The following is a 12,134-nucleotide window of genomic DNA, read 5'->3' on the forward strand; positions in this document are numbered from 1 at the left end:
CTCTGTTGTCCCACCCACCCACCCTCCCTGCCTCTGTTGTCCCACCCACCCACCCTCCCTGCCTCTGTTGTCCCACCCACCCACCCACCCTCCCTGCCTCTGTTGTCCCACCCACCCACCCACCCTCCCTGCCTCTGTTGTCCCACCCACCCACCCACCCTCCCTGCCTCTGTTGTCCCACCCACCCACCCTTCCTGCCTGCCTCTGTTGTCCCACCCACCCACCCAGCCTCTGTTGTCCCACCCACCCACCCACCCAGCCTCTGTTGTCCCACCCACCCACCCACCCACCCTGCCTCTGTTGTCCCACCCACCCACCCACCCACCCTGCCTCTGTTGTCCCACCCACCCACCCACCCACCCTGCCTCTGTTGTCCCACCCACCCACCCACCCTGCCTCTGTTGTCCCACCCACCCTGCCTCTGTTGTCCCACCCACCCACCCTGCCTCTGTTGTCCCACCCACCCACCCTGCCTCTGTTGTCCCACCCACCCACCCTTCCTGCCTCTGTTGTCCCACCCGCCCACCCTTCCTGCCTCTGTTGTCCCACCCGCCCACCCTTCCTGCCTCTGTTGTCCCACCCACCCACCCTTCCTGCCTCTGTTGTCCCACCCACCCACCCTTCCTGCCTCTGTTGTCCCACCCACCCACCCTTCCTGCCTCTGTTGTCCCACCCACCCACCCACTCTTCCTGCCTCTGTTGTCCCACCCACCCACCCACTCTTCCTGCCTCTGTTGTCCCACCCACCCACCCACTCTTCCTGCCTCTGTTGTCCCACCCACCCACCCACTCTTCCTGCCTCTGTTGTCCCACCCACCCACCCACTCTTCCTGCCTCTGTTGTCCCACCCACGCACCCCCCACTCTTCCTGCCTCTGTTGTCCCACCCACCCACCCACCCTCCCTGCCTCTGTTGTCCCACCCACGCACCCCCCACTCTTCCTGCCTCTGTTGTCCCACCCACCCACCCACCCTCCCTGCCTCTTGTCCCACCCACCCACCCACCCTCCCTGCCTGTTGTCCCACCCACCCACCCACCCTCCCTGCCTGTTGTCCCACCCACCCACCCACCCTCCCTGCCTGTTGTCCCACCCACCCACCCACCCTCCCTGCCTGTTGTCCCACCCACCCACCCTCCCTGCCTCTGTTGTCCCACCCTCCCTGCCTCTGTTGTCCCACCCACCCACCCTTCCTGCCTCTGTTGTCCCACCCACCCACCCTTCCTGCCTCTGTTGTCCCACCCACCCACCCTTCCTGCCTCTGTTGTCCCACCCACCCACCCTTCCTGCCTCTGTTGTCCCACCCACCCACCCTTCCTGCCTGCCTCTGTTGTCCCACCCACCCACCCACCCAGCCTCTGTTGTCCCACCCACCCACCCTTCCTGCCTCTGTTGTCCCACCCACCCACCCTTCCTGCCTCTGTTGTCCCACCCACCCACCCTTCCTGCCTCTGTTGTCCCACCCACCCACCCTTCCTGCCGCTGTTGTCCCACCCACCCACCCTTCCTGCCTCTGTTGTCCCACCCACCCACCCTTCCTGCCTCTGTTGTCCCACCCACCCACCCTTCCTGCCTCTGTTGTCCCACCCACCCACCCTTCCTGCCTCTGTTGTCCCACCCACCCACCCACTCTTCCTGCCTCTGTTGTCCCACCCACCCACCCACTCTTCCTGCCTCTGTTGGCCCACCCACCCACCCACTCTTCCTGCCTCTGTTGGCCCACCCACCCACCCACTCTTCCTGCCTCTGTTGGCCCACCCACCCACCCACCCACCCACTCTTCCTGCCTCTGTTGGCCCACCCACCCACCCACTCTTCCTGCCTCTGTTGGCCCACCCACCCACCCACTCTTCCTGCCTCTGTTGGCCCACCCACCCACCCACCCTTCCTGCCTCTGTTGGCCCACCCACCCACCCACCCTTCCTGCCTCTGTTGGCCCACCCACCCACCCTTCCTGCCTCTGTTGGCCCACCCACCCACCCACCCTTCCTGCCTCTGTTGGCCCACCCACCCACCCTTCCTGCCTCTGTTGGCCCACCCACCCACCCTTCCTGCCTCTGTTGGCCCACCCACCCACCCTTCCTGCCTCTGTTGGCCCACCCACCCACCCTTCCTGCCTCTGTTGGCCCACCCACCCACCCTTCCTGCCTCTGTTGGCCCACCCACCCACCCTTCCTGCCTCTGTTGGCCCACCCATCCACCCTTCCTGCCTCTGTTGTCCCACCCATCCACCCACCCTGCCTCTGTTGTCCCACCCACCCACCCTGCCTCTGTTGTCCCACCCACCCACCCTTCCTGCCTCTGTTGTCCCACCCACCCACCCTTCCTGCCTCTGTTGTCCCACCCACCCACCCTTCCTGCCTCTGTTGTCCCACCCACCCACCCTTCCTGCCTCTGTTGTCCCACCCACCCACCCTTCCTGCCTCTGTTGTCCCACCCACCCTTCCTGCCTCTGTTGTCCCACCCACCCACCCTTCCTGCCTCTGTTGTCCCACCCACCCACCCTTCCTGCCTCTGTTGTCCCACCCACCCACCCTTCCTGCCTCTGTTGTCCCACCCACCCACCCACCCTTCCTGCCTCTGTTGTCCCACCCACCCACCCACCCTTCCTGCCTCTGTTGTCCCACCCACCCTTCCTGCCTCTGTTGTCCCACCCACCCACCCTTCCTGCCTCTGTTGTCCCACCCACCCACCCTTCCTGCCTCTGTTGTCCCACCCACCCACCCTTCCTGCCTCTGTTGTCCCACCCACCCTCCCTGCCTCTGTTGTCCCACCCACCCTCCCTGCCTCTGTTGTCCCACCCACCCTCCCTGCCGTCCCACCCACCCTGCCGTCCCACCCACCCTCCCTGCCTCTGTTGTCCCACCCACCCTCCCTGCCTCTGTTGTCCCACCCACCCTCCCTGCCTCTGTTGTCCCACCCACCCTCCCTGCCTCTGTTGTCCCACCCACCCTCCCTGCCTCTGTTGTCCCACCCACCCTCCCTGCCTCTGTTGTCCCACCCTCCCTGCTTCTGTTGTCACACCCCCTCCCTGCCTCTGTTGTCCCACCCACCCTCCCTGCCTCTGTTGTCCTACCCACCCTCCCTACCTCCGTTATCCTACCCACCCTCTCTGCCTCCGTTGTCCTTGTCGTCCCACCCTTGTTGTACAACCCACCCTCCCTCCTTTGTTGTCCCTCCCACCCATGTTGTCCCTCCCACACTCCCCCGTCCGTGTTGCCTCACCCACTCCCCCTCCATTGTCCGTGTTGCCCCAATATATTGTCCGTGTTGCTCCTGCCACCCTCCCTCTGTTGTCCATGTTGCCCCTGTCACCCTCCCTCCCTCTGTTGTCCATGTTGTCCCCTGGCACCCACCCTCCCTCCCTCCCTCTGTTGTCCGTGTTGCCTCTGCCACCCGCCCTCCATTGTCTGTTGCCCCTGCCACCCATCCCTCCTTACTTGGTCCATGTTGCCCCTGCCACCCATTCCCTCCCTACGTTGTCCGTGTTGCCACTCCCAACCATCCCACCCTCCCACTGTTGTCCTTGTTGCCCCTCCCTCCCACTCGCCCTTCTCCTTTGCCCCTACCATTTTTGTAGCTGCATCATATCACTGTTTTTTTACTGTGAGCCAGCCTGCTGTACACTTGGCTAAAATATTGACAAAGCTAATACCTCACTATTGACTTTGCAATGCTTGTTCTCCATGCAGGCGTAAGGAACACTTGATAGACGGAAACTACAGAAAGGCCCTAACGTGTAGGTGCCAGGCTCTCCTCATGGGAAGAAAGCAAAACAACGTTACAATATTCTGGAGTAAAATTGCCGACTTAACTAATTTCGGTGGTTCTCTCTTAGGACAGTTGAGCTAAGTGTACAGTAAGAGATAGCACAATAGTGCATTAAACAGTGTGTAAATGCTAAGGCTTCAGGTCACTATAAGTAGGAGTGACAAACAAAATCAAAACTGTTAATGCATAGAGAGTGATCTAAGTATTTTTATGTTCTCAGTTCCCTATCAGGCTTCCCTTAGAGAAGCGATGCATGTTCAAGGCGGGTTGCTGTACATGTAACATACCATCATACTTGGCACAGAAACCAAACATCCTGGAGATAAACGGAAATTCCAGAAGCAAAGAAGGATCAGTACGTGAAATACAACAAGCAGAAACCACTATTCCAAGCTTTCTCTGGGGCAGCGCTGAGAATCTGGAATAACTTTCTGGAGGAGCTAAGCATGCCCCCCCCCCCCCTCTTAGTTAGACTTAAAAGGAGTTATGAACGAATTTCTATCCCATGAATAAGGTATTTTAATTAACTTAGCAATTTATTCTCCACCTGCCTAACTAAGAAAAGCAAATGCGCATTAATTTGGCCACTGCAGAGAGCTATCTCATTTGTCATCCTTTATATACTCTTACGTCATGTGCAATATGTTCATGATTCTATCGAGTGTAAAGCACTCTTTTGTTACACTGTTGGTGGTATATAAATCCCCAATTAAATTTCCTCAAGGGAAGATTTATACAGGGTACCCCAATCGTGTGATATTTTGTGGCATGAATGTACCTCTCACATTGGCGATCAGAAACTCTCTGGGTAAGAAGATGGGCATCAGCCTGGGATAGTTCGTGAAGTGAATGAAACGAAGCAATCATATTTAATTTATTATGTAGCAGTTCATAACACATTTCTGCCTTTTCTTAGGGCTGTGTTATATTACCCAATTCAGTGGTACTTTATTTACCAATTTAGAAAGGACCGAAGGTTGAGTCAGCCATGCCCGGATTTGAACCTCTGACCTGCAGATCCTCCTCAGCCTCAGCCTTCGACAATACACATAAGAGATGATGATTTTGTAAACAATAGTCTTGTACCAAATGACTTTAGTAATCAATAAATATTTTCAAATTATTCGTTATTCACTAACTTCAAAATTGAAGCATTGGCTAGTGCTACTGAAAGGACGAAATTTGTGAGATTATTTTAATTTGTTTTTTTAATGGTCTATTAGTCACATGTGTCACACACTCGCATATAACATCACACCATACACTGTGATTGTAACTCAATTTACTCATATCTTTTTAACAAGACATGACAAAAACCACTGCCACCTATGAAGACTTGGGACAAAGCGCCCTTGATTTTCGTTTTTGAATTTCTTAGACTGTCGGAAAGAAAAACACAATATTGAACATCTTTACCACAAAGTAGAAATATGTTTACACCCACTTTTATAGTACCCAGATGCATAGACGTCTTGGATCAATAAATATCTCTGATATAACCAAAACATTTTATCAGAGTGCACAAAAAGGCAAAGGTGGTGAACATGTTTAAACCATCCAAGAAGTGGGGGCTAAACTTAAAATTGTAATCTAAATTGAGGTGTGCTCCATCTCATAAATAATCTCTGCATGCTTCGGTTTACAAAAAAATGACATTAAAGCTTTAGAATTGTGCCTTTGTGAACCACTACAATTGAGATATTCTACTGCAGCGCTCCATTGGCAGTCCGTGAAATTTAAAATAGCAAATTCATTTATTGGAAGTGTTTTCTACTATAGTGTTCTGGAAAGGAATGAATAGGAATCCGTATGATTTCTTAAGTACTAGCAGGTTTCATCTTATCAAATATCTATTTGTTATCCCTAATCTATCGGTAAGGAGTGTTGGCATTTTTATCAGACACTTGTGTGTTTAGCTGTGGTATTTGGACTTGGGCTTCGCTGCCACTCAGGGAAATGTACTAAACCCAGACATTTCTTAAAACTAAAAATCTGTGTTACCCAAGGTATTGTGACTTGCTTGTATCCCACTAGGTTTTCTTATGCAGAATGACCTGCAAACTTCACATTTTGGCCAATATCACAGAGTTTCCTCATATTTAAGTGCAGGGAAGGTTCTGAAATCTGTGGGGAACCATATAATTACTACCACCACAGCCTTACCAGGTTTTTTACATAGTGTATTGGGTTGGGGCTGCTCATGAGGCTGGAGGCCAAAAGGTGGATTCCTTCTGCTCATATTGACATTATTGTGTGCCTGGTTCACAGGAAACGGTCTCATATCCAAAGATAGAAGTAGCCCAAACACTGTGTGAACTTGATTTGGTTCCCAGTTTTATTTAAGAAGCAGAGGTGAATCTGACACTGTGCATGCTGTTGCTCAGTTAACTGGATCAGTGGCACATGTGGAAATAATTGAGGTGCAACAAGGGACTCGGGTTAGTGGGGTTTATTTTTCTGGTCCATCCCATATTCTTTTTTCTACTATAATCCCTGCTTGCTCTTTAAATGGATACTATACAAGCGGGCACTGAAACGTTCATGTCAGCCAGCACGTTACCTTTGAGAATAATTATCTTTTTCTCCCTGTTTACACATTCTATTTTTTATAAATTCACTACCTGCTCTGCCAGTGATCTAATCCAAGTATTGAGTAGCTGCTTGATCTTCATGAGCTTAAATGATTTTAAACACTATCTGAAATAAATGGATAAGATTTGTAGCCAGGGCAGATACTGTAGTCTATGCTTCATAAAATTTGATGTATACAGCCTGTATTGTCTTTTTCTTTATTGTTCTACTGTGCACATTCACATTTTGTTTCACTGGTCACCTACACTGCTCCATCACTTGGAGCACCTACTTTGACGTTTTTACAAGATCAAATTCACAACGAATTGCATTTAATACAAATTGCACATGCATAAAACATTCTTTTGTGCATGTTATTTGGGGGTTTGGGCATTTTGGCCTCTCACTTAAGCGATTCATCTTTTTACTTTGTTAAACCTGAGGCAACCACTGTTGTTGCTGAGTACTAATATTAATGGATCCTTCTATGTGAGTGCCACTTTTCAAGTCTAGGGATACATTTCTTTAACCAACTTATGGACTGATCAGTCTGAGACAATTTATCAGTTAGATCATCCCATTGAATTTCCTTTTATATAAGAGAAAATATATCTGCTTTTAAAGTTACTTTCATTTGCCTATTTTTGAAACTCTTGTGTAATCACCTATTTATATTCTGTTACTTTTGCAGAATACTCCACACTCCTCTAATCCAGGAGCCTGTTAACATACCAGATGTTTCATTGCTTCAAACTTAAAATCCGATAGGTAGTTTTCATTCAACAATGATCGTCTGAGAGCTGATTTGTTTCGTCCTTGAATGAGATCTCAATAGGTATGCCCACATTATACCCCCACATGGCTGGTCTTTGTGTCTAGATTGGAGATCTCAATTTCCATGCATCTTAGAGGCAGGACAATCTCTGAACAAACAGGATTTCAATACATTTTTGCGGGATTGCACCCGAGATTGTAACCTGCTTTGTTTGTTTAACATTTGTAGGCCAAAACTACTTGGGGTAAAGAGGATCTCACTGAAGGGAAGTTAAATGTCAGCCCTGCTGACTATCCTCCATTTAAATGTGTTAGTGATTGCCACTAGATGGCTGCCAATTATTAAAAATATGTCATCTGCATTCATTAACACGGGAAACCAAACGACTTCATAGAGTGGGCCAACAGAGAAGCACGTATGGTCTGGTAAAACAAGCTGATATTGTTGAATGCAGTGGACTGGTCCAAACCGAGCAGTACAGCGCTAAAAATAAGTAAATAAAAAAACTGGCATTGGTAAATGCATTAGGTTTCGCCTATGTGATTAATAATAAGCTGTTTTTTGTTGTAAGTTGTAGCTTGTTGAATAGTTGTACAATATAAGTTACAGAAAGTCTGTTAAAGTGTTAGGACTGGTTTATGGACAAACATGCAATATATTGTGCTTTTATTAGAGGTATATTGTGGGTAATTAATAGCAAAATTCTGAAAAATGAAAGCGGGAAATAATAGAATTAATTGATGTAATAGCGATATTATATGTTTAGAGGAGTTATAACTTTTGGCCCCAGTACCACTACACCTGCTGCACCATTCAAATCATGACCATATTGCCTGTAAGGTAACTGTAATTGTGACTGCCTGTTAATTATTAAAATATTGCAATATTTAGTGTTTATAAGGTTCCTAAAGCTTTGGGCCCCAGTGACTGTACCTGCTGCACCATTGAAATCATGGCCCTAGTGCCTGCTACATACCTGCACTTGTGTCTGCCTGTATAGTAGTAAAAGTAGCAATATTCTGTGTTTAGAGGAGTTCTGACAACTTTTAGGCCCGGATGTACTGAACCTGCTGCACCATCCAAATCATGACCCTAGTGCTTGCTAGATAAGTGCAGTTATGATTGTCTGTTTAGTTGTAAAATATAGCAATTATAAGTCTTTAGTGGGGTGCCTGGAGCTTTTGGTCTCGGTGCCACTTCACTTGCTGCACTATTGAAATCATGACTCTAGCGTTTTCTAAATAACTGGACTTGCGACTGCTTATTTAGTTGTAAAATATAGCAATATTCGGTGTTTATTGGAGTTATGATACCCTTTGGCCCCGGTGCCACTGCACCTGCTGCACCATTTAAATCAAGCCCATTTTAACTGCAAGGTAACTGCCTGTATAGTAGTAAAATATAGCAATATTAGGTGTTTAGAGGAGTTCTGACAAGTTTTGGTCCTGGTGCCACTGCACTTGCTGCACCATTCAAATCATGACCCTGTTGTCTGCAAGTTAGCTACACTTGTGGCTGTAGTAAAATATAGCATAGCTCAGGTACATTAACTTTATTTTATCACGCAGTGTTTATTACAACATTTAGAATTTGATCATAATGACAATTGTTTAAGGTGAAAAACTCAATCCAATAATGCCTACAAAGCGCGAAGAAAGGCACTGAGGCATGAATAGGAAATCCCACAAACCTTCTAAGGCTAAAGCATATGCTTTACACTACTAAGTAATAAAAAAAGAACAGGGGCGGAGGAGTGTCGCACCACTGCCTTCAGCACTGTAAAAAAAAGGAAAAATAAAATGATATTGCGATGTTATTATCATTTTGATTTTCCGTGCTGCGGCAGCTTTGTGGGTGGAGCGGGACTGCTCTGCTCACAGAGCAGGGCAGGGGAGGAGTGGTTTGCTCACTCCAAGTGAGCATGAATATTTGGCCGGCCCTCTTGCATGTTCTCCATCCAGGCTGCATTACAGCCTGGATGGAGAATATGTGCCAAGCTCCCATTCCCTTACTAAGCACCAAACCACGACGCTCAGACCAATCACATCGCTGCATTGCAGCGTTGTGATTGGTCAGGGGAGCCTGCATGGGTGTTTCCTGTTCTTGCTTCCTGTTAAGCAGAACGAAGGAAGAGGATGCAGAGGACCGAGGAGGAGCGGCGGCCGGCAGGTAGGTGTTTTTTATTTATTTTAACCACCCCTCCCCGCTAATACTATTTGGGAGCAACCGCCACTGAAAAAGAAAGCATTCTAGCATACCGTTAGAAGCTGTCTGCCTTTTTTCGTGGGAAGAGATCTTATCTTGACAGTGAATGGGGCTTAAATAGTGTGAACAGCTTTAGTAAAAGTATCGCACAAAAGCGAATGAACACAGTAATTCGGTGATGGGAATTGATAAGAGCCCCCTTTTAAGATATATTAAATACAAGAGATTTCACAAGCACAGCGCAAGGGATGTGCAGGCAAACCTAAAAAGAGGTTTAACAAGGAAGGGTAGCACAATTTTGGGACCGAATGTAAATGATTTCTGATGTTTATGTGGAATATCTGAATATGTTGATTTTATAGAGAATATATGATGGCAAATATTCTCATAACTCTGTTTAGTGGTTATGCCCAGGATTAGAAGTATCTGGGATTGACATTCAAACAAGATCCTTAAATACCTTCCTCATTATTAGACAACTGAATATCTTGTGTGTGTTAAATGCCAGTTTCACTTTTATTACACGTGTTTTATAGTCTCTAAGCTTTCTTAGCCATTTAAATTTGTCATGAGGGTTATACTTTTTCCTTCAGGCTATCTCACCTTTTCGCCCCAGTAGATGTTAACAGTTTCTTTACCTTTTTAATTGGATTGAACCTGGTTCTAGACGTTAGAGGCGCACAGCCAGAGGAAGCACCAGAACAATCACCCCCCTTTAATGGATGAAGAGGGTAAATTGGACAGCAGAAGTACACAGAAATACTTTTACAGCATCGTGGCTGATGCATAAAAACATGGTTTGAGTGGTTATGATCTCTGTGAACATAAGGGGACATATCGAAGGGGAGGTGCAGTTGGTCTGTCCAAAGGATTTGGGAGGGTAGAAAAATCGAGAGCATGCTTCTATTGGGGAAATAATCTATTGAGTGCCATTTCACATGTGTTGATCATAACCCCCCATGAGGATTTGCAGCCCTTCTCCTCCGCGCCTTGAGACCCTCACGGGTGAGTAGTCATGCTTAACAAACACTGTGATTGATTTGTAAGGGGACAGTAAAGTTATGGGGAGGAATTGAAGGCTTAGCTATAGTGGTTGTTAAAAATGCCTTGGCCTCGAGGTATAGACCCAAGCTGCAGGCCTGTTTCTTCTCTCCTGGCCAATCGGTGGTTGTTATGTATGGCCCTCTACATAGATTCCGTTGAGGGAAGTGACTCGCTAGAGCTGCTAGGGAGCAACATCCAGATATGCGTATTTGTCAAATGACAAGCAGGGCCATACAGTAATTGAGTCGATGCAACATGGCATTTGATATAGGCTGCTTTCGTCCACTGGCGCAAACGGAGTTGTATAGTGTCGTGCCCTGTTTGTGAAGTCCCTTATTCCCTGTTGGAAAGTGGTTCCTTTTCTTATTTTAAACATTTGTTGTGCTTCAGTTTGCTGGCGCTGTCAGGTGTGAGCAATTACTTCTCGTGACCGCCTCGCTCCCTGAAGAGATGATCCCTTTGTCAGGGAAGCCGAGGCCAGATTAACTCTGCTCCCTCTAAACTGTGTATAATCCTTCAAGTGAGCTCACCGTGCGCAACAGCTTGTCATTAATTGTGTCCGCTCAAAAGCAGATTTCTCAAAGCTTAACTGCCGTTGCGTTTTAAAACAACGGGAATAGTGGTTAGCAAAGCAGAAATATATTTGTTTTTTTTTTGTTTTTTATTTTGCTTGCACGTTATTTTAATGCTACGTACAGTAAATGCATACAATTTAAATCAGCAATGTGGTAAAGAGGAGAAACATTTCCACCCATACCCGTCTGTGATTAGACTTTTGGACACCCCCAAATAAAGGTGAAAGACTTTGGATTGAAGGTTTCTTTATAACGCATCTTGCCTCCCAGTAAAGAAGTACTGTCTGAGATTTGTTTGCACTGCAGCGTTGTCTTTACTAATTGAACGTGTTTTTCTTTAACAGGCCCCTGTCATGGAAGAGCTGATATGGGAACAGTTCACTGTGACCCTACACAAGGTGAGAATCACTGCCTCCAGTGCTGAAATACAGAGTAATTGTGTCATGTGGAGTACACGGTTCTGACTCATTCATTTAATTGTCAAAGACATTACATTGCGGTTGAATTGTGGTTTGGTTGGACGTCTTGTAAATAATGCAAGGTTTTAATAGTGGAATTGAGTGAGTGCATAGTAAGAAATTCGTAAAACACATAACCACATAACAGAGCTATTGTGCTACATACAAAGAACAGGCGCCACTATGGAATCTCATCAGTTCTCTCTTTGGAACTTTCTCAGCATTGTTAGTTGCTGTTCTGATTTATTTAGCAAAACATAGGAAGGCGTCAGAAAGGTTGTGCTGATGAGCATTGCTTGTTTGAGTCAGCATCTCAGTATTCAAAGAGATGACTCAAAATTATCAAACAAACAAAACTTCCTGTGTTCCTTTCCAGTCTCTTGCCGTAGCGAACATGCAATGCTCTGTGGTGCTGCACAGATTGATGGTCGTGTGACTCGTGTCCCTGCACATTTTGATGAGGGACCACTGAGATTTTCACCTCCCCCTCACAACTTTACAGCTATAATCAGGGCTTTAAGTGGGATGAAAAAACTGGGGCGTTTTCTCAAAGGGGCTTGGTTAATGTAATTAAGGGCGTGGCTTAAAAACACGTAAGCTAAAAATCTGTGCTTACTTAGCATAGTGTGCCGCCCAACTTGTATTTTGCTGTTTTTGTCATTACACCCAGATATATGATACAGCAAGTAACATCATACCTACAACATGTCAGAACTATTGGCTTTGCCAGTGGTTGT

At 47.4% G+C, this 12,134-nt stretch overlaps 1 protein-coding gene across 4 annotated transcripts in view; it reads left to right on the forward strand.

The window, feature by feature from the left end:
• The window catches only part of LOC144818378 (tight junction protein 2-like), a 438,051-nt gene that overhangs the window by 273,264 nt on the left and 152,653 nt on the right, over positions 1 to 12,134 (forward strand). For all 4 annotated transcript variants that reach the window (XM_078675742.1, XM_078675743.1, XM_078675740.1 and 1 more), the window contains one exon: positions 11,284 to 11,337. In XM_078675742.1, the coding sequence (XP_078531868.1) occupies positions 11,293 to 11,337 (45 nt within the window). In that variant the 5' untranslated portion in view covers positions 11,284 to 11,292. The remainder of the gene's footprint in view (positions 1 to 11,283; positions 11,338 to 12,134) is intronic.

The sequence above is a fragment of the Lissotriton helveticus genome, chromosome 2_1 (genome assembly GCF_964261635.1).
Source record: "Lissotriton helveticus chromosome 2_1, aLisHel1.1, whole genome shotgun sequence".
Taxonomy (NCBI): Eukaryota; Metazoa; Chordata; class Amphibia; order Caudata; family Salamandridae; genus Lissotriton; species Lissotriton helveticus.